Here is a 22,922-nt window from a genome sequence, read left to right as displayed (position 1 = left end):
GGTGTTTCTCTCCCAGGTACAAATTTCAGTGTGCCTCAGGACTGCAGGAACTGTGGGCCATGCAATGCTTGGAGGAGCTGATGAGTGCATCTGTATTTGGAGCTCATAAGCTGTGATGCTACAGAGTATTTTACCCTAAACACAGAGTTGCTGAGATTTTGGTGTTGGGTTTTTTCCCCTCTCTCTCCTCCCGTTGCAGAAAAAGTTTTACATCTGATTGAGGGAATGAAACGGAGGGAGGAGAGACAATTCACTGTCTATAGCAGTACAAAGTGAGTGATCTCTATTTTAGTGCTAATTTAAGAAAATGTTGCAATTGTCTGGTATTATTGGTAAGAAGAAGCTTTTTAGTGAAACCCACTTGACTGGGATGTGCAAGCCTCAGGAGCAGGGTAGTTAATGCTGATATTTTACTGTCAACATGAATTAGAGATTTGGGAGGGTAACTGGCACAGTAATCTGGTGATAACAGACTAAAGCATAAGAGCAAAATGTTCCCCTCCTCGGGCCAACTCAAATACCTTAGATAGAGGCAGAGAGAGAAAGAAACTCCAGGAAATCTTTGTATGTTTAGAGTAACATGGTGCAAACTTTCTCCAGCAGTGCAGTCTTGATTGTATCTAGGTGGCTTGTGTAAAAATAATAATTTAAAATGTGCCTGTGGAATGAGAATCTGACTGATTCTACAGAATTTTCCTTCATGTTACCTATATACTGTTCTGAAAGTGCAGGTAGTCTGATTCCTGTCCCTGGGCTTCAATTGTGCCTATTTGTTTTTAATCTACAGATAAATAGTAGTCAGGAATGACTCTATTCAAATTTGTTTCACATCCCCATTATAATATAGTGGTGCTGCAACTGCTCTTGGTGTTCCCTCCACTGTCCAAACCTAATTTTGTAAATTTTAACTGAAATGATGAGGTAGTAAATCTTAGCTACCAGGCACATGAGCAGGTTAAATTACCCAGTGGAGAAGTTGCTTATTTGAATCATGTCCAGGACACGAGGAGCCTGATCTGAAACTATCCAAGGCTGAGAAATACTAATTTTAATATATAGCATGATATCCCTGCCTTCTTAATCCTGGAGGGCGCGTTAGACAAGGAGCTCTTTTCTAGAGTTATGGCTATGGACAAGGCCATAGAGGGATAGTTTCTTCTAAAATGTCACTGCTGCTTATATTTTTTTACTACCCTTAGCTTTGCACCCTCGCTGGGTATATTTGGGCTCAGTCAGGGAGCTGCAAAACCAAACTGGGCTGCAAATGGCAAAGGTGGCTCAGTGTGTGGAGTTCTCTGAGCAGCTCACTGAGGAAGCTGAGGGTGGACAGGGAGCAGAGATGAAGGCTTCAAGTGTTGTCTGGGTGATGGGCTGGGCTCTCTCCAGTGGTAACTCACAGCTGAATTTCAGAAGAGGTAATTGAGTTTATTTGTGCTCACTCTGCCTTCTCCAGGCTGTTTCACAAGTATTGCAGGGGAGAAATGGCTAAAATGCTGTTCAAACTCAGAGCACTTTGGAACAGCGAGACTTCTCCGTATCTGAGAGAAAAACAGGAATGAAAGAGGCAAAGAAACCCACATCGTCCACAAAGTGTGTGAGTTTAGAACCTAATTATACTCCCATTGAATCCAATAACAAGAATTCCTATTGATTTTAAAAGGAGAATGATTTGGCAACATTTCATCTCCTCACTCTGCGCTAGCAAGTGCATAATGGTCTCTTTTAAACCTATTCATTTGTTTCAACCTTTATTGGAGGACAGAGTGCTTACAGCTGGCAGAAGAGGGGGAGGAGAGGAGCTGTTTTATTTATAACACAATTCAAATAAAAAAGTAAACCAGACCATCACAAATACATTCAGAATTGCAGAGAAACCTATTATTAAGGAATTACAAGGTTTTTGCCTTCACATCCTAACCACTTCTTTTTGGTGGCTTTGACATTGCTAAGGGCTTATTTTTTTTTGTGGAAAAGGACACACAAACTTAGGAAGTCTGCACAAAAGTCTGATTTGCCATTTTGTGTGTTGAAGCTGGGCTTCATGGGAGTGTTATTGTTTGCTTTGGTTTTGCTTGTATTTAGCATGTAGCTTTTAAAAGCCCTTCATGGCTGGAGAGTTTTTATTGTAAACATAAAACATTAATTTAAACATTAAAAATTTTACAGCTGCTTTTTAGTACATAAATTTTCACAGACACTCAAAGACGGTGATTTTTGTTTTAATGTTTTCTTTTTCCTAACTGCTCCGAAGTTGCATAGAGAGGGGAGAAAAACAGAAAACTGATAAAACGCTTCATGTTTAGATCTTTGAGCTGTAAAATCGACATTCTTAGCACAGGGGAGAATTCCTAGTAAGTATGGGATAAATATTAGTGCTGCCAAAAAAAGCAAACATTCCCACAGTTGGGATTTTGGGGGAGACACTTGTTTTTTCTCCCTTAAACTGTTTTTCGGTAAATCAAAAACATGAAAAAGTAATGAGAAAGGAAGAAGTAAAGCGAGTCAATCTGGTCATAGATTTGTAGCAGAATTGTAGCTCTTGGTGTGAGATGTCCTTCACAACTGGGCCTTTAGAAAAGCTGCTTCCACGGCCCAAGACAGCAATAACAAAGAAATAAATAGAAATTCCCTAGCAGTGGTGATGTTTGGGGTTCTGTGGCAGTACAGCACACAGCTGGATAAGGTTCCAAAGCAGTGGCTGCCCTACTGCCCTGCTCTGACAGGGAGTCAGCTAATTTCTCAGCTATGTCAGTGGCAGAAACTTCACTGCTTTGAGTGGAACTGCAGGATGTTACAGTAGAAAATCAGTTGTATGCAGTGAGTAATTTTGTAGTTTTCTTCTGTAGCAAGACCTGCAGGATTTTAAATTTGGCAGAGATCTGCTCAGGGAGAGCAGTGAAATCAAGTGACATTTGACATGATTTTGAACTGTCACAGTAAGTGATAGCAGAACAGAGCTGGGAGGTGGAGCCATGGGTGCAGCAGTGTTTCCTGAAGTAGAATGGGTCAGTAGTTTTGTGTTCTATCAATGGTATCACATTTTTATAAAAAGGAGTAGCTGGAGGTGCTCAGAAGATTTCAGGTACTGGTCTGTGGTTATAATGAGCGCTGAGAATGGAAGAACTTGAAGAGAGGGTCTATCATTATAAGCTGGTTGAAAAATAAACAGTTTCATCCTGCCCTATGTGTTCAACTATCTAGCTAAAACTAGAAGGCAGATGCTTTTTGTTTTCCAAGTACTTGAGCAGGAGAGATGAGATGGGCGAGCCAGCTCTGGTGGTGAGGAGAGCCCTGTGCAAATGAAGTGTCTGTACTTCTGGCTTTTTCTTTGATGGAATAATTTGCAGAGTGACTGATATTACCCCTACAAACCTACTAGCTAACTCGATTTCATCAGCAATCAGTCACTTTGAATTAAAAAATCGAAACACACATATGCTGGATATAAGAATACATTATATGTATGCTTAATGTCCATTTGAATTTCATTTAAGGGTGTTATTAAGTCTCCATGCAGATAACTTCTAGTGACACAGCAGCTAAGTACAATAGAGCAGCATCTTCAATATACAATAGCATTCACAGATTTATCTTTGTGTAGAACACAGAGCTGGCTGGATAAGTTGCTGAACAAATGAATTCTGTTTTTCTGCATGTCACTGGATTGGTCTTTGCAAGTCTGGACGAAAACCAAAATCAACAAATTAAGAAGACAACAGTATTGCTTACTTGTTTCAACTTCAAACACAGGAAAAGCACATTTTGAAGTTTCCAGAGGCCGTTGAAATGTGTGTTTCTTTGACATTGTTTGTTATGATGCATGTTTGTGTTACAGAATTTAACAAATCAATCCAGTGCTGTTTGGCAAAAAAGTGGCAAAAGCTCCCAAACCATCAGTTTGTTTGGCTCAGAAGGATCTGTTGATGGAAATGACTGGCAAAGGCATTTAATGTGTATTCACCAGTGTTCCTTTATAAATAGTGCTAACGCAAAAAGTTAAGATATATACAAACACATCTACTGGAAAATTTCTGGTTTAAAAAATAATAACTGAGAAAATGTGGTGCTGGTGCTGTATTGGATCAGAATGGGGGGACAGCTGGTTCTTCCCTTCAGTTACTAAATAACCCATACAGTCTTGCACTCATCAGTTTATAAGTCTCTGCCTCTCTCCTTTTCGGAAATTTGAAGTAAAATTATAATCAGTGTTCAGTGACTCACAATTGAAGCCCAAATGCAGTTGTGGCAGTGCTCACCTGTCTGCTCAGCCCCGTGCTGATGCAGCTCTTCTGATGCTCACAAATCCCATTTCAGTGCTGTCGGAAAGCCACAGCAGTGAATTCCTCTTCCCCTCTTTTGCCCCTGTGCCATTTAAGGAGCCTCTGCACCAGTTATTAATTTCTCCACTTGTCTTTCAAGCTTGAGTAGCCAACTCCAATATCTGGGAACAGCTACATGGGCAGCGTTATTCATTAGGACAGGTGGCTCGAGCATGGAATAATCACCATTGCAGATTTATTCCATGCAGGCACAGGCAGAACTGCTCAGGTCAGGGAGGTGGCACAAGCCTTCTAGGAGTTCTGGGTTGAACATCCTGGTCTGAGAGCTCAGGCTCTGGCAACATCTCTTGTGGTATCTTTTACATTGGAAGTGGATGATATTTTCACAAATATAGAATCATGAGACAGAGTTTGTGCTGGCTGGGATGGCTCTGGAGTTAATAGCCTGGACAAGTATTTCCTGACATGCACTGAAAAAAATAAGTAAACCATCCAAAGAACAACAGGCTTCAAACAAAGCAAAAAAATGGAAAATGGTGTTCTTAAAACTTTCAAAGAATTTCTCTCAGGGACTGTTTTCTTTGGTTGTGGGACAGAGATGGATACCTACACATGAAATTTTTGCATGTAAACACAAACACCAGCCTCGTAGAAAATCTTTTCAGTGAGGGGAGGTGATAAGGAGACAGGAAAGTAGGATGGTAGAAAATCCTACAGCCACAGAATTGAGCTTCCCTACAGTCAATAAGTCATAGAGGCTGAAAATAGCCTCACAATAAAGTTGTAGAAAACCTTATTTTTTATTAACTTTGCTGTAAAAGTTATCTGCATACAGATATGTATTTGTGTCCATGCATATATGCTGTCTGTACACATAAATACATATGTACAACACATGCACACATGATGTGCACATATTTATTTTAAGTAAGCAGTGCTGTATTAGTACAGTAAAGGACTGGTTGCAGGTAGATAATATACCTGGTTCACAGCATAAGTGCAAATGTTATTTTACATGTGCTATTACACAAAGTATGCTGCTACAAGGCATTTGAAGCACAGGCTTTGTTACTGCTTGTGTGCACACAGTGTGTATAACCACCTCATAAATAGATGTACACAATGGAAATGGCATGTGAGTTCTTATCTAGACTTGCTATTAGTATTTTTTTTTTTGTCATCATAATGTTAAAGTGTATTTCTCATAACCAGATTTTAGTAGACATTTAGTACTGTAGGTCAGGAAATACTAAGAACTCTTTAAAGAAAAGCATTGCCACCTCCAGTAACTGATCAGCTGTTTTTTAGTAATCTGCCTGAGCTTCTTTGCTTCCTCTTCTCTAGTAGTTTAGTGGAGTTTTGTTGGAGTATTTGTTGTGTTTATTTGAGCAGCACCTCTTGACTTGCACATCCCTCCCTGCCTGAGCTTGTCCTGTCTTGGTCAAACTTGTGGTCTATGTGAAAAACCTTTTTTTTTTTCCTGCTACTAACACCAAGATCCTGTCTTTGTGGTTTGTGGTAGGTGACTACTTTTTGACCTCATAAACTTTGCTGCTCTGTCCGTGTGTGGTGAGTTTTAACAGCCAACTTTTTTTTAACAACTAATGCACTTTGGGGAAGCTGAGGTCCCAAAGAGCAATGTCCTTCTGTGACAAAACAAAGCAAAAAAAATCACAGCTCTTCCACTGACTGAGCTGCTGCTTTGCTTACAGTTTGGACTTTAAATTTGTTTTATAGACAATAATTAGGAACCTTTTAGAAACTTGTAGTGATTTATGTCTGAATGAGTAGTTAAATTAAGATGCAAGAGGCAGGTGGTGAACTCATGCAATGAACTTTGATGTTTTAATACAAACCTGTGGCTTCACAGATCCTTGCCATCCAAGTGCAAAGAGGACTGACTTCTCAATACCACTCCTTAGTAACTGAATAAAAGAATGGATAAATAAATAAATCCTTTGGTAGAAAACAAAAGCACAATGAGAAGAAAATAATACAGTTAAATAACAGTAGTAAGCACTCCACAGTATTGGTTGTAATACATATTGAGCCATATAACTCTAGCTTACTTATTGCTCTAAGTTACGTTGCATGGTCCTAATTCAGAATGCTCTCAGGCTGCCAATTTTATCTGCAAATTAGCATATATGTATATCTGTATGTATATATCTGGATTAACTCTCCTGAAAGTTCAGAGGAAAAAATCTTAATGGATGGCTCCTTTGTTCATAATACTCTTTAGATTTTTTTAGAAAATGGATATTTCAGTGTACTTTTGTACACTTTCAGTGTACTTTTCAATATACTTTTGCTCTGTGGCCAGGCTCAGACCTTGTAATTCTTGGCATTCATATTTCCTTTGCTTATTTTACATTAAGGCAAATGCTGCACCATTCCCTTACCTTTATAGTATTTCTACTGTGCCTTTATTATTACATATAATAAGCTCAAGCACAGCTATGTTAAATTTTATCCAGCTGAACAGTAAAGCAGATATGTGAAGAAAACTTATCCTGTGTTTTCTAATTTTGTACTTCTTCCAGCATGTTCTGTGGCAATGGAGTTAATTCATTTACTTGGGCTGTGTTCAGTTACAGTGAGTATTAAAACACTCAAGTACATTTTTTTTACACTGACATCTTAGTGAGATGCTCAGCTTTACAGAATGCTGATAGATCAGTTGTAAAAATGAAATAGTAAATCTTAATGTACTAAACTGAATTTATAATACTTTATGTCTATTTCTAGGGAAAAATAATTTAGATATCTTTCGATGGTTTATGTATTTACTGCAAGAAAACCTGGCTTGCCATGTCCAGAGGAAAATTCTTCTGGATGCAAGAGAACCATGATACCACTTTTGGGGTTTCTTACTTCTGGCTAACCATTAGAATTTAGTTTATATCTGAGCAATATTTATTTCTGCTCCTAAGAAAATTAGTTTTGATGGAAGCTTGTAGAACTGCTTCAGTACAGAAGATCTTTGTGAGGTATTTGTACAGAGTAGAGCTTATAACTTTTGTTTTCTCTTTTCTCCAAAATAAATTTTTCAGGTGTTATCATGAATAATAATCTATTACAATACAAATCAGAGATGTCTCAAGTTTAAGCAAAATGCAATAGCCTGCACTGTTTGACCAGTTTTTCTCAGTTGCATAAAGGAAGTGAGAAACTCTTTGGTCTGATAAACAACAAACTTATCAGTGTGATTAAATTTGTTATCCAGGAAAATCATAAATCCCATGCCTTCTTGCAGGGCAATGTTGTTGGCAGTGTACCTTCATCCAGTCAAAGCTTAGCCCATTATGAACATCTCAGATAACAGGGATGGCACTGAACCATCCCCAGCCAAAGCAGGAAATAGAAATTGTTGTTTGTGCACAAAACCAAAAAGTGTAAAAATATTTTCTTAAAGATTTCAGTATCATCCGTTTGCCAGTGTTTATAGAAGGAAAAAAAACTAACCCAAACCCACTTTGTTTCTCTCTTTGAATCTTCTTACTTTCATTTACTTATAACCTACAGACTGTGTGGGTGGGTTCAGAATTTGTAATAGCTTGCAGGTGTTTCTCACTGTTTTTCTTTTCTTTACTGTCTTTTTGTTTGTTTAAAGGAAATCACAGTGGTATGAATCGAGTTGGAGCTGCAAATGTAACAGAAATGGTTTATCCTGGCAAGGTAGGAAGGAAGGAAGGACAAGGGAAGAGAAACAAGATGAAGATGGAATATAGGTGCAATTAATTAAGGAGAGCAAATAATTTTAATCTGAACTCAGTTATGCAATTCTAGTGAGAATAGTGTTGAAAAGTTACATATGGGAAAATATTTTCTTAGGTAAGACTGAAGTTTTAGTTCCAAGATAAACTTAATTTTGACCTTAGTTTTGTGTGAAAATATATTTTCTCCATCACATTTGCATTAGAGAAATGTGTCCAGTTGAGTTTGCCCAGATTTTATGCGTATAAGTCAGTCTGATTTTGATGTGTGGGATTTATTTTTTTAAAAGATTGTGTAGCCAAGATTCATTGAGCTGATAAAGATTGTATTTTTATGACAAGTTTTTGTTTCTGTTAACTCTGAGCTTTCTGTGTTCTAGTGATTATTTCATGTGAGTCAATCATGTCGATATGTAAGTCAATCAGTGTATGTGTTCTTTCCATTTTAGAAATATTCCAGAACCTGAATTTAATTCCAGGCCTCCAGTAATGTTAATCCAGGGTCCCTTTTGGGATTGAGTTTCTCCAGCTCCAGCCTGGGGAGCAGAATTACTTTGCAGCAACCTTCTACCAGTTGTGTTGCAGTGTCTCTACTTACAGGTGGTTTTTACTCAGTTTTAGTTCCAGTAGGGGGTTTTTATCCAGGTATCAGTGCATCTCCATGTCACTGCAGGGATAGTTTGTTTTTAGGGAAAAACCCACCACTGAAGTGGATACCCAAGTGAGCTTCTCTGAACATTTACTCTATTTTATTCTTCTTTCTCCTTTTTTATTTCCATTAGCTTTCTGTGCTCCAGTACACAACTGGATGGACTGGATTTGACCATTGCTGTGCAATCTTGGTTCCCAATAAGTTCCATCTGTGCTTCTCCTTGATTTAACAGGAAGGTTCACTTATGAGCAGGGCAAAGTATTTTTCCCATTCTGCAACCCAATGACTCAAATACATCCATGTTTCATGTTTTATCATGTTACATAAATAATCTTATCTATCCCTGCAGTATTTCTGTTAGCTACATCATTGCTAAATTTTGTAACAATATGCCCTTTGCAGTAAAATGTCACCAAAAAGTTATATACTGTAATAATTTTCATCTGTTTCATAAAGACAGACAATTTTTAAGATTCATGTTCGTTTCATCATTGAAATCCAAGTCTTCATACATTAATTTATAATGAAACCTCATGCTCCCCTCTACATTGATCACTAATTTTCTGTCTCCTTGATATGTGTTAAAATAAACCATAGATATAAAGGGCACGTTATATGCCTGACACCGCTGAGTTAAATAGAACATACTTCTCTAACTCATCCCTGTGCTCTGGCCTTTGTTTCACAGGGGAAAATCCTCAGAACCCAATTGCAAAAGCTGAGCTGCTTTCACCACTCAGATGAGCCGATGTGTTTCTTGTTTCTGTCTCCAGATAACCTGAATAATGAATTTTCAAAGGGTGGCCTGCAGCCCATTCTGAATGCAGGCTGCAAAAAAACACTTTTTGAAGTTGCATATAAAAAACCATCGCGCCGCAGCTGAATATTTTTGTGTGCCCTCCAGATCAAAATCAATGTTGAAAGAGAAAGGATGATACAGGTTAAGAACATAACATGAAAACCGATGCGAGGGATGTGAACTGAGGTGTACCTCGTTTATTATCCTACCTGACAACACTGAGCACCAGCTGCATTTACAAACAGCACAGCTCCATCAGAGCCTCACGGCGAGATAATCTGTCCTGGAGCACTGGCTTGCATCTCTAATACAGTTACAGACTGATTTAAGTCACGAAACAAGATGTTCAGTGTATTTCCAATTGTTTTCATTAACGGTGATAAACCTATTGAGCTGACTGCTGCGCTTCAGTTTGGCTGGGAAAATGTCACATTTGTGAACCTTCCAAATAGTGGGTGACATTTTCTGCTCCGAGGCAGCTCTGATACACTTGGAACAGAAGGAATTACACCTGAATGTCGCCCGGTGCAAATAGCAGTGGGCAGGAAGGGAAAGCTTCTGAGGTCCCCTGGTAAATTAATTTTCCCTAATTACATTTCATGGCAGGAAACACTGATATTAGAAGTGCCTATTGAAATAATACAGTATTTAAATTCTGATTAATCCATAGGTCAGGCAAGAGCTGTTCAATACATGTCTCAAGAAGGAAAGCTCTGTGTTGAAAGAAAAAGGGACAAACATCCACCCTTAAGTAGACAGGGTGAATAATTTCAAATGCTAGTTGAAATTTGGTGCCAGACAATAGATAAGTTAAGCCAGTAGCTATAAAATTACCAAAAGTGTAAAACATCATCACTAACACATCTTCCAGAGATCTGAGGCAGAATGATTTATTAACTTAGTTTTCTTCCCTCCTCTGTCTTAGGAAAGCTGATTTTTTCTCCTCTCCAGAAATCCTTTGGTAAATGCATATTCGTAATTCACCAGGACAAATAATTATTGATAATATGGGTGCCATGAAAACATTTGTATTCTGGTGGGGGGATAGTTCGTGCTAAAATAGGACTAGTTAGAAAGCTGTTACTTTATTCAACTTTTGCAAATATAATTATTCGAGAAGCACTTTAATTTCACTGTGCTTTCCTTTCTTAAGCCTTGTTCCCTTTTGCTTTTCAATAACACCACCACCTCCCACAAGGAGTCCCAAGAAAGCTGAGATGCCCAATTACTCATTCAATTTCTGCCTAAGTAATATTTTATGATCTTCCCTGTTTGTTGGATTGTAGTGCTGAGAGCTGAAGTTCCCATGGATCAGCCTGTGGGGAAGGGATGTGCAATGCTGGACTAGAAGGATTTACCGTCTCTGGAATATGTAGAAGAATTGATGGGAAAGACTCCCTCAAATTAGCTCACCATTCAAATCCCCCCAATCCAGAATCTTGTTTTCTGGACCAGCTGTAGGGAGACATCCACCAGACAAGTCCCAACAATGTCTAAAAATAATTTCCAAGCCTTTGAAGTGAACACCCAAGCACTTGATGTCATCAAAGAGGGGTTTCTTTGTCTGCTGGCTTTTTTTGGGGTGTCCATATATAACCATCCTTTTTACAGGGCAGAAAGCAAGTTCTTGGAGTTCTGAACTGTGTGAAGTTTCGTAGCATTTTCAGCTGAATTTAGTTTCCGGTTCTCTTTTCACATTAATTTAGGGTAATACACAGCAGCAGTAGTATTGTAAAAAAGGGATAATTATGAATCTTTCAAGAGTAGCTGTTTCTGGAAAATATGCCTTAGTCATATGTGAGTGATTGTACTGGATAAAGAACAAACTGGATAAAATTCAGTGGTCTGCATTATATAGCTTAAGTTTAGAAAATTGAATGCTCCCTTTCACTCTGCTAATCTGGTGAGAAGGCATTTTATTTTCCTTGAGCCAATATAGGTTTTTTGCAGCACAGATTTTCTGCAGCATTCTTCTGAAGCCACATTTCAAACTGCAAATTATTTTGGAACCTGAGTTCTGCTGCAAACACTTGAGTTTACAGTGCCTGATGTAGTTTTTTTTTTTTCCCTAAGATGTAAGTAATGGATAAAGAAAAAGGATGAAGTAAAGGAAGTGAAATAGTTTGCTGTGACCTCTGGGTGACTTCACTGATGTAAATAAGTTTCTTGGGATTTACATCATTACAGATGAGAGTGGAGCTTCCCCTTGGGGTATAGGGAAGGAACTCTCTGGGTTATTCTTGGACTCCAGCAGGCCAAGGTTGGACATGAACAGCTACTGCACTGGGGGAAAACTATGCATGGAAGAATTTCAGTGATAGGTAAATATGTAGATTATCTTTTCTGGTAGGAATGGTAAAAGTATTTTACTGGTTTCAGAGCTGAGAAGAAATTTTCGTCTAAAGTTTAAGCATATGGAGCTTGAAAAAATGCATCTCAACAGCTTTCATAGATGCTGATTAATGACCTAATTAAAGAGACGTAGTTGATGTGCTTAAACATTGCCTCCCTGCCCCCACTCAAGAGAGAAAATGCTCTGAAATTATGAAAGCAGTTTCCTTTTGGTTACAAGATGCTGTTACATAAATTGGCACCTTCAACAAGGGCAAATTACTTTGTGAAAATATTTTGCAGCACCCAAATCCCCTCACTCAAGCCTTGTTTTGGAATCCACATGGAAAGGGTGGGAAAGGCTTTGTTTCCCAATTGGGACTGAAGAACTCTTACAAAACTCTTGGGAATAATTATAAAAGGTGCTTCTTGAGAAAGACAGTGTCTTATTACTGATATTTACTTGGCATTGTAGAACAGCTATGCTCTGCTGCCTTGACTTTATAAGTTCACTGTTAATGGAACCTGCAATGTGAAGAATACAGGGCAGAAAAAATTCGGTGTGTTTTGATTTAATTTTGTGTAATTGTGTATTTTAGCTCAGTTGTTGAATCTCCTCACAGAATCACATCGTGAAATATATCTTTCTTCATATTGCACAGGTTGGAATATGTAAACAGGGAAACCTCTTTGACCTATATAAACTAGGAATTATATTTCAAAGATATTGAAATAATATCTCAAACTGCCATCCACCTGCCCTTATTAATGAATGAACAGCCCAGAAATGATTTTCACTTCTGAGTATTTGAATAAATTGCTAAGCAGTTAAGATTACCTCCCATGTTGAGTACAGTGGCTTATTTTCCGTATGGTAATAAATGAAGGTGATTTAATCATAATCAGTAAATGACCTGCAAAATTTCATTTTGCAGTGAAGCTTTTTTAACCTACTGAAATGTAAAAGTATGTTTAAAGTAGGTAAACCTTCCTCCTCACTGAAGACTGCTTGAATGGGCTGAAATCTTCTCTGAGTCTCAATTTAGAGATCTATTGTCATCTCAGTAGTTCTAAAACTGCTTTAAAATGTGGGTTTTAATGCAAACACTAAAAAAAGCCTTAGAAGTAGAAGTGTACACACACTTATTTCTTAATCTGCTGATCCCAGAGCTGATACCTTGGGGGCACACTTCAGGGAGCAGAAATCAAGGAAAACCTCTGATTTGTTCTGCAACATGAACATGCTTGTTACATGCTTGGAATTGCTTATGGAGAATAAAATCAGATGGAAGAGGGTGAGGAAGGAGCAATTGCACAAATACCTGTTCTCAGGAGTGGGAAGTCACACCTCTCCCTTTGATTTAATCTCGAATTTCTGGCTGTGGTGAAATGCCCAGAGAGGGGCAACCTGCAGTCAACTGGCAGAGTGAAAATGTGAAAATTCTGTCCCAGCTGGGTGGCAATTTTGGTGGCAAAAGGTGCTTTTTGCTCTGCCCTGGTGCAATACCAGCTGCATGCAGGACAGGCTCAGTAACCACAAGCATTTGTTTTCCTTATTTTAGTGGGTTTTATGCTTCATAAGGGAGTCATGAAACTGGCCAGTGACCTCCAAATATTTGCTGTCCAGTTCTCCAGCTCTGTCAATATATTTGAGCATTATTTTTTCAGCGTTTCTGATAGTGCAGCTCTGTTTCTTTCAGTCTGTTATTCCCCAGAGATCCTGAGGCCATGTGTAGAAAATACATCCAAATAAAGATGGACAGATACATTCTGGTGTTTGAACTGCAAATGCTACACATAAGAGTTCAGAGATATTAAATTAATTGTTCTTGTCTTCTGGCACCCTGGTACTCTCTCTCAGCCCAGCCCAGCGTGTGTGGTTATTTTAATAAAACATGATTGCAGCTTTTCAGCCTTTTGACTAACATGAAGTGTCATATTGGCTTAACAGCTGATGCATCTTCAGTCTGCAAAACGTATTATCAGGAGGAATTGATTCAGATTTTAATGGGGCTTTTGCCTCTCGGAGCTCTGTTCTCCTGCGATCTTATTTTACACTGTTTTATTTGGGTGGAATCTTCCAGTTCAGTAATTTAATCACCTAGTTTCTCTTAATTAAGGCATCTTACCCAATTTGATAGCTTATGAATTCTAAATCAGGAATGCCTAGGCAGGCAGTCTTTTTGTTATCCTTATCAATAACACGATACTTAAGCTTTTGTGGCAATAAGGCAATAACACGATGTGCAGAGCTTTCCCTTCCCCTCTGTCTCCTGTTAGCGCTCCATATGGTAACATTTAAGTGTGTTTCTCAGGCAAAGGCTGTTTTTGCTCACCAGACTGGTCCCTTCAGGTGCTGGTCTCCATCTGTGGATTAATTCACTTCCATCATTCTTACCACTGATACTGGAAACAGCTGTTGCCTTTTCCTCAGTGGCATGGGGGTCAGGAGATGACCTTAATGAACACAGCAGAACCTCCATCTACCAGTCTGTCTGTCTGCCTGGATAAACTGACCAATTCTTCCTCACCCTCGTGCATCTAGTTTTTAATGTCTTTTATCATCTTAGCTTTTAGGTTTTTTGTTTGTTTGTTTGTTTGTTTTAATTTTTTTCCTCCATTTTTAATGCTTTAATACAAATAATAAACAAACACCACCAATGGAAAGCTGATCGTGTTTGTGACTTTCAGTTAGTGCAGTTGTGATAACATTTGTGATCAAACTCTCATCTTTAATTGTCATGTTTATTTATTTTTTTTTTTTGGTGAACAGACAGTGTAAAATCACACTTGGTACTTAAGTTACAACTTCAGTTGTTTTGTAACTAGGCAAAAAACCGCAAAACAATCTTAAGCGTGAGCACTTCACTTTAAAATAGATTTAAGATCTTGTTGGATGGAATATATCCTTTTGTTGCTGCCCTACAAATTCTAAGGTCAAATACTGAATTTATCACTCTGTTCTTGCTTGGGAAAAAGTGCTGTGAAATGGAAATTGTGACTGTTTAAGGATCTGATCCTCCTTGTGCTTTATGGCACGAGAGGTTCATCCGTAACCTGCTCTCCTTGCCACAAGGAAGCCGTGGTCGTGATTTCTTGACAAATGCTGCAATATTCAACAGGATGTCAGACTCTGAACTTAGTTTGTACCTGGGAAATGTCTGAGTATTCTCGCTCAGTAAAGCTGTCTGAAATAATCTGATCTGAGCAAATGTTTCCGTGGATATTTGCAGAGACAGCCTATGGTATTCTTAAGAATCACATGTATGAGGAGTTTGGTTGTTTGTCCTCTTTGGTTTTGGTACAGTTTAGCTAAAAAAATTATTGTTAAGTAGTAAAATCATAGGATGCCCACCATCCAATGATATTCTACTGTTGTCAGTCATTCTACTTAATTTCCTTTGAATCAGGAGTAATTGTTCTAAAACCAGTCAGACTTGGATGAGTTATTCTACAGCACTGAAGCTTGATGGAGGAACTTTGGGTAGAATAAGATCCAAGGACTGAGTGCTGAAGTTGAACAAGTTCCACTTGAAAATAGGATGGGTTTTTATAGTAGGAAGCTTACTACCTCTTGGAAAAAATTGTATTTGGTGTTCTATGTTACATTTTCCATTGCTTGAACCTTTAGATTAACATTTCTGTATGAAATGAAATGAAAACAGTCCCTGTTAGCAAATAAAAATTTCTGAATTTTATCTAGGAATTATAATCTGAAATTCAATGTGATTGGATGATTGTAGGTAACTATCTTTTCTGAAAAACAAATCCATCGTTAATTTGACTACTTAGATTTTAAAACCTAAAGGTAAAATAATATACTTTTAATAGAGTATAGATTTCTGTCTCTCTCTCTCTTCTTCATCACTGCTGTCTTTTTTTTATTTTCTGGGTAGCCCAGGCAAACAGCACACATCACTGACTGCAGGAGTGTTTTTAAACAGACTAATTGAAATTTAGATGTACTGAGATGTAGATTGCGATCCATAAAAAAATCAAATCCTAGTTCTTTGTTGATTCATGAACTTCATTTTTTTTTTCCCTTTAAAGGGAACTGAGCTTGCCTACCTGAGCTGTAGGTAAATAAGGTGAGGGCAGCTAGGTGAGGGAGAAGTGGGATGTGAAAACAGAGCTACAGAGCTGCTGCCTGTGATGGAGCTGGAAAAAAAAAAGAAATTATGATTAAGATGCAATGTTATGTACAGATTCTGTAAGATTTACAGCACAAATAAAGTGCTTTTCACATACTTCAGCAGCATGATCACTCATGAGATTATATGTACAATTAAAGCACATTTTTTAGGGGTATGTCCCTTCTGCAGCTCTGCACTGAACCTGGCACTGTAAGCTTATCTTTAAATTTATATAGATTGAGAGATATATATTTAAATTTCTGTTCCTCTTAAGGGTAAATAAATATATTAAAATAAGCTATGGCTTGTATAGTACAGTATAACAATGATAAATGATGTTGTGTGTAATTTTTCTACTATTAACATAAAGTAATATAAACTGAAGGACACTAGTCTATTGAGAGAGTTAGTAGCTAATGTTCCATATCAGATGTGGACAATGTCAGGACTGAATACAGATTAGGCAGTGTCCTTTTCTCCCCAGGGGAATTAAACTTTGAGACACCACTGGCTGCCAATGGTTTTACTGCATTTTGTTGGTGCCTGTGGTGCCTTTCTTGGTCTATTAATTCAGAAGCTGTAAATGACAATGTGAGCAAAAAAAGCTTTTCCAGTGGGATGCATTTCATTTATGTATTCGTGTATCTACAATACCTTTTCAATCCGTTTTGTCACAATAACTGTTTAAAAAAATGGGTAGATTATCTGCACTTTTGCATGAACCTTACCAGGATTTTTTTTTCTTTCTTTTTTTTTTTTTTTTCACCTAGAGAAAACAAATTGATATGTTAGGGAGACAGAATAACCTGGGAACTTTAAGTATTGAAGTGGATTTTCCCTGCATCCTCATTTTAATGATTTATTTAAAAATATGATGTTGTATTGTGAAATACCAAGGAAACTCTGAAAATATACACACACACCCTCAAATACACAGCATGTAATTAGGAAATACTTGGTTTAAACTCCATTGGGATGTAGTAAATTGTAATAGTTTTCATGCATGTGTTTTAGTTACTGCATGTTTAACTGTGTTTATAATCAATAATATGATGTGAAAACAAGATTTGGTTGTAGGGGCTTTCTAATTGAAAACCATTTACTTTCCGAGACTATTATCTCTAACTGGCTAATGCAGGAGGCTGTCAGCAGCTGGGGTGAAGGTGTGGGGGGTGTGCAGAAATTTGCACAGGTGAAAATAGGAATATTGGAAACAGGTTTGGAAATAGGTCTTGTGCAGCAAGAGCTGTAAGGTAATTAGATATCATATTTATTATCCAACCAGCACCATGGTGAAATCAGTAAAATCTGCACGTGAATTAGATTTTTAAAAATTCTCAATTTCATTAAAACGAAACTTGTCAACACAGCATGTTTGCAAAGAATTTTTCTTTTACAACACGTTTCCTTTTGCTTAGGAAAAAAAGTGATATTGTTGCCATTTCACGGTTAACAAGGGAATACTATTTTAGGTATTTATCACCTCCCCAATCCTAAATTCCTATGAAGCAGAAGCTGAGGTTTCTTCTATTGACGTGCACATTGTTATTCTTCGGGTGATCTTTGATATGATACGTTTGTCATGGTTCATAAATTTTATTGTTGCACTAAAAACAGAGTTAGAATATCCTCAATGCAATTATAAAAATGTATTAAAACTGAGAAGGATAAAAATATGGTGCAAGATGAGCTTTTAATGATTGTATAAATGTTCACTGTTCCATGGGAAAAAATGGAGCTTTTCAACACAGGCATAACAGTGAAATCTGAAGTGTAGGGCCAAATATTTTTGCTCCTAGAATTAGGTGGATTTTCAGTGTAGAAATGGCATTTTAATTTCTGCTTGGAAAGCTGGAAATGCCAAGGCTTTGAGCAGCAGAAGAAAAACTCATGCCCCTCCCCTTTTGCTTGTAATGATGTGAGGATAAATCCCCTTTTCACTGTTGGAGAGGCTGGAAGTCATCTGGAATAATTGGAACACTTTGCTTGTTCCTGAGTTTGGTATAGGTGGGAAATAAATGCTCCTGTGAGCTGGAGAGCACCATCCAAACTAGTGTCCTTGGGAAGGGGCAGCATGGACAGACACTCTGGGATGATTTGCTGCTCTTCACTCTCTGCTGAATGGATGCACAAGTATCCTGAGCCCACTGAGCACCCCGAGTGAGGGGAAGGGAAACTGAAAACAGGGCTGGGAAAAATTGAAATGCTTGGTCTGACCTGGCTGTGACAATTCTGGGAGGTGTTTGATGTGGTGATAGAACTGCAGAGGAGATCTACCCTCACTAATACGTGGTGCAGGAGACTCTCCTATTATATGTGATGACACACACGATGCTGTAGTACATTATTCATTCAAGGCCCCTTTTGAAAAGGTCTTATGTCCTGTATAAAACAGGCTATTATGTGATGCATACGCAAAAGAGGATGGATGTGACATTCCTCTCAAACTGTACAAACCCTTTTATCTGCTACCACCAAATACGTGTTAGGTGTTATTTTTGCCAGTAAAAGAATTGGAATTTAAAATTCGAAGTACGCTAAGCATGTGGTTTCTTAAAAGATGCTTGTTTTCAAAATCTAAGAGATTTATTGGGAATCTAGATTTATTGGAAATATAGACTGAGATATTTGGAAAGATTTAGCAACATGATTTTTCCTTTAATTAAGTTTTCATTTCTCTTCTTAGTGTGCTTTTGAGTACCTTTTGCCAGCACTTCTCTATTTGCTGCTGCACATTCTATCCACTTGTGCTGTGTCTTGTGTAGCACTATCTCCACAGTGAATCCTGGTGCTGGTGATGCAGATTTCTTTTTTATTTACATTTAAACTTCAATTATCTCAATATAATGCTTGTCAATAATACAGAATACTGAGGAGTTGAATATATTCCCAGTAAGTTCTACTAAATCATGTGATTTTCTACTAATTTATTGCTGTTTTTGTACAATTCATCCTTGTGCTTTTGTGTAATATTGAATGACATGTGTGAAGTTTTCTTGTCCTCTAATATTGTTTTCTTCTTATAAAACATTTCAGTCTCTCCCTCCCTCTGAATACAGACAATACTGTCTGGGAGTTCAAGATCTTTCCGTGTTTTTCTTGGCACTTTACACAAAAAGGATGTGTAAAATCTTTTTCAAAAACAAACATGAATATAATTTCTATAACAGATAAAACCTTCAAATTTTCTAATAGGTAAAAAATAGGTGGTGAACATGTTTTATGTAATGTTAGAAGAGTGGAACAGAGTGCTGTTGGTGTTGGATCACAAGTTTATGTGATTTGGAGGTGTTTCTTCATAGGCATTAAACCAAATGACATCAAGCCAAACAAAGCCTTGCATTTTTAATTGCTAACTTTTCTCCATTCCCTGCGTAAGTAGTGATGCATGAAAAAGTAGCATAAAATATGACAGGAGCAGAGTTCTTTATGGGTATGTAACTAAAAGAAAGCTGCGTGCAGTGTGTGTAAATACAACCTGGAGTATTTGTGCTAAATCAAAGGCCTGGCTGGGGAATGGTTGAGGTAACAGATGTTGCAATGTGTAAAACCCTAAATGCCTGTTCAGATCATCCAGAATAAGGATTAATAAATCACTGGTACTTTTTGATCTCATCCAGTGTCCTCTGCTGCTGCTTGCATGCATTCTTTTCTGGGGCTACTTCTTCAGTGTTTAAAAGTCTTACAGTGTTGTTCTTCACCAGTCTATCCATGCAGCCTGAATTCCTAACAACAACTCAAATACAGGCTTCCAGGAAAGATAAAGAATTTCAATTATAAATACAGAGATTCTCTGTTGAGAACTCTTTCCTGAGTTTGGAAGCCCTAGTACTAGCTTTATTTCTTGTTTCTGAAAGAGTAAGAGCAGCTAAATCAGCTTACAGCTGGAATTTTCAATCAGAGATCCAGTGAGGATGAAGCAATAGGATTCATGATCTGTAGGAGCATCAGTAGGGAACAAAAATCCTGATGAATTAAAACATGAAGAAGAAAAATGAAGAAAGCACATAGCAGAGGTTAGTGAAATATATCCAGGTGTGCACTGGAAGAGACAGGACTGTGACAATTTCTTGACTTTCTGAAGTGTGACAGTGTCACAAACATCAGGATTGCACCACCGAGCTGAAAGAACCCTCCTTGTGCAGCCCCTAAAAACGGTCACTGAGGACTCACAAAATTATCAGTGACTCCTTATCAGTGCTAAGCACCCTTAACCCCCAGTTTCCTCCTGACTTCAAGGTATTTAGTGAAGTTTTAATCACTTTTCTGGAGCAGGACTTAAAACTTGAGCATTAAGTGGCTGCCAAATGAAGTTACTGCAACGTTCTCTACTACCAATCTTGTTGCACAGTTAATTGAGCTGCATTGCATTGATTTTTGAGTGTTTATCTGTGTTGCCAAGGTATTTACATAAGTAATACAGACTTTGTTAAAGGCTTAATGCAAAACTGACGGAATTCTCTGCCCCTCCTCTGTGTATTTTCTACTGAATGCGTTGCTCCCTCAATAATAAATTCCGAGGGCTGACAGTGTCTAAGTCTGCTGCTCCTTTGCCCTCAATTTCAGTGAGATGGGCCATTGAAAACTCATTACAAGCTGTTTAGACTCTGACTTTGACTTTTGCTCAGCAGTGAACAAAATTAACAGCTCTTGGAGGTAGCAAAAGAGGCACTGAGCCAAAAAAAAAAAAAAAAAAAAAAAAGATGAGAAAAGACATTCAATATTATCTCTATTAGTCATGCAAACAAGCTTAAGTCCAAAGTACATGTGTTCTGCACATGGCTGTAATTTGGTGCTTTCATCCTTTCTCACACCTTTTAATGCTGTGCAAAGAGCTTCACCTGCATGGCACACAGACACTGTGGAATTTGCTTGCATGCCAAGCAGCAAGCCTCTGAGTACAGCAGAATTGCTTCATAAATTTAACTATCACTTTCAAAATTCTTGTCTTTTTTTTTTCTAATTTAGTGCTTGATAGTTTTTTATGTGATAATTTTAAAACGGTGTTTATAGCAAAAGTTACCTTGATAGGTAGAATATTCAGGAAAAAAGGTCTGTGTGTATCTGTGTATCTTATCAGTAAACTGTTGATACTAAAATTGCTTTTAAAGCAAATTATTTGTTTACACTCAAAAAAACCCATTTGACTCTTTTCTGATGATGGAAATTAAATTCCTTTAGAATGAGAATGACAAAACAATTTATTATCTGCCTTGTAATGTCAGTCCACTTATTTCTTATTTTTAAGCAAGTGACAGAGAATTAGTTTGTATAGTACAGACTCTGGTGATGAATTTTAGGTCCTGATCACATTAATTGCAAGACATTTATGGCATGATATTCTAATAGTGGTGATGTTTCCTCCTGATCCCATTTTGGGATTTTTTTGGTCTTTTAAAAATTTTTTTTAAAATTTTTTTTTAATCTTTTGTGAGAATTATGTTGATAACCAAGTAACATTTGAAACAGATGAAGTAAAAACTTTAGGAAAGAAGTGAGTCAAACAATTCAGGAGACCAAGTTCCCTTTAGCCAGTGCACTGTGGTTCCAAGGTGATGAGCAGTTGAAAGAAAGGCATTATATATACTAGAAAATAGTGAAAATTAATGGGTACTTTATGTACCAAGTTAAGCGTCTCTCACATGCTACATTTGCTTTAAATACACTTGCTTTCTGCTCCCACTTTGCCAGGTTGTGCAACTAAAGCAAAACCTGACCAAGGACCTTTTTGGGGTGGTCAGAATGTCAGTTCTAAGAAAGAGGTTGGAATTTAAAACCTTGAAAGTTTCTAGTTGTGTTGTTCTGATCCTTAAAGCACAGAAAAATTGACCTTTGTAAGGTTAAAAATAAAAGAATGGTTTTTTTTCTGTTTATCTATCTTTATTTAATTTAGTTCTGGATCCCACTGCTGTATCCAATGCTAACTGCACATACTTTAATTCTAGTGTAATCACAACTCCTGGCATCCATTGTGATAGCACTGCTGGATTTTTTTTTTGTTTTGTTTTTTCCCCTTTTTTTCTTTTTTTTTTTGTTAAATAGTAGTGATTACTTCATTTTGCTAGCCTTCCAGAAATGCACTCTTCATACTTGATCTTGCTTCCAAACTGTGGCATTTTTGTTCTGAAAAGTCCCTACCTCACAAGTCCTCTAACCCTTTGAGTTACACTTTGCATCCATTAGTGGAGAGAGTAAAAAGTTGCAATTAAAAAAAAAATACGAAAAACACTTCAGTGAAGGAGCTATTGTAAAGTAATGCCTAAATATTTTGAATATTATTCTGTTTTTATCAGTATTTGTGCAGACAGATGTAGGGTCTGTATTTTATACATATTTTTCATTAGTTTGTTTTTTTTTTCTGTGAATAGCAAGGTGTGGAAGTGGTGAAGGTCAGGCAGGGAACAGATTAGCAGCATCTGGAACCACAATGTCACAATACTTAAAAGTGTTTACAGTGCCCACTGACACACAATGAATTTAAGACTGGCAGACTGAAGCAGAAATAAAACTATTCTTATTCCTCCAAACCTGAACAGGGGCCTCGGTGGTTTATGGTTGTTTTAAGGTCCATTAATCCTTGAATCATGAGGCCGTGTAAAAAGTGACAGCTTTAACATTCAGTCCCTGGGTTTATTTAAAATGTTTTTACTTCGACACTGTTTCTAATTAATAACAGTGACTATATGACCTGATTTAAATGTATCAAATACCAGGGATGTGGATTTACATTCCTTCCTAGGACATTTTATCATTGACGGCAGCAATGTGCAGCCTGAGTTGCACAGTGCCAACCTTTCTTACTCTAACAGAGAGAAAATCAGATACTCGACTTTGATGTCTTTTACTCATTCTGTTTATGGATTTATCTGGGGGTCTGGGTAGGAGGAATATAGCTTAGGAACCAAATGACAGAGCAATTTCAGGAGTGTGCATGTGTGTGCTCATACAGGATATGTTTGTGCTCAAGTTTCCTTCCAGGGTTTTCCTTTCAAGCTGATCCCTGAAATGCAA

At 37.6% G+C, this 22,922-nt stretch overlaps 1 protein-coding gene across 4 annotated transcripts in view; it reads left to right on the top strand.

Annotated features, from left to right (window-relative positions):
* The window catches only part of WWOX (WW domain containing oxidoreductase), a 463,245-nt gene that overhangs the window by 240,002 nt on the left and 200,321 nt on the right, over window positions 1-22,922 (top strand). The window contains exon 9 of one of the 4 annotated variants that reach the window (XM_085071486.1): window positions 8,779-8,984. The exons of 2 other annotated variants lie outside the window; for them this stretch is intronic. In XM_085071486.1, the coding sequence (XP_084927612.1) occupies window positions 8,779-8,877 (99 nt within the window). In that variant the 3' untranslated portion in view covers window positions 8,878-8,984. Of the gene's footprint in view, window positions 1-7,893; window positions 7,927-8,778; window positions 8,985-22,922 lie in introns of those variants that run through there. One more of the 4 variants, XM_085071488.1, reaches the window with a different exon arrangement.

Source organism: Lichenostomus cassidix, chromosome 11, assembly GCF_008360975.1.
Source record: "Lichenostomus cassidix isolate B80296 chromosome 11, HeHo_3.0, whole genome shotgun sequence".
NCBI classification, from domain to species: Eukaryota; Metazoa; Chordata; class Aves; order Passeriformes; family Meliphagidae; genus Lichenostomus; species Lichenostomus cassidix.
Note: the sequence above shows the minus strand (reverse complement) of the source record. Positions and strands in the feature narration are given on the sequence as shown.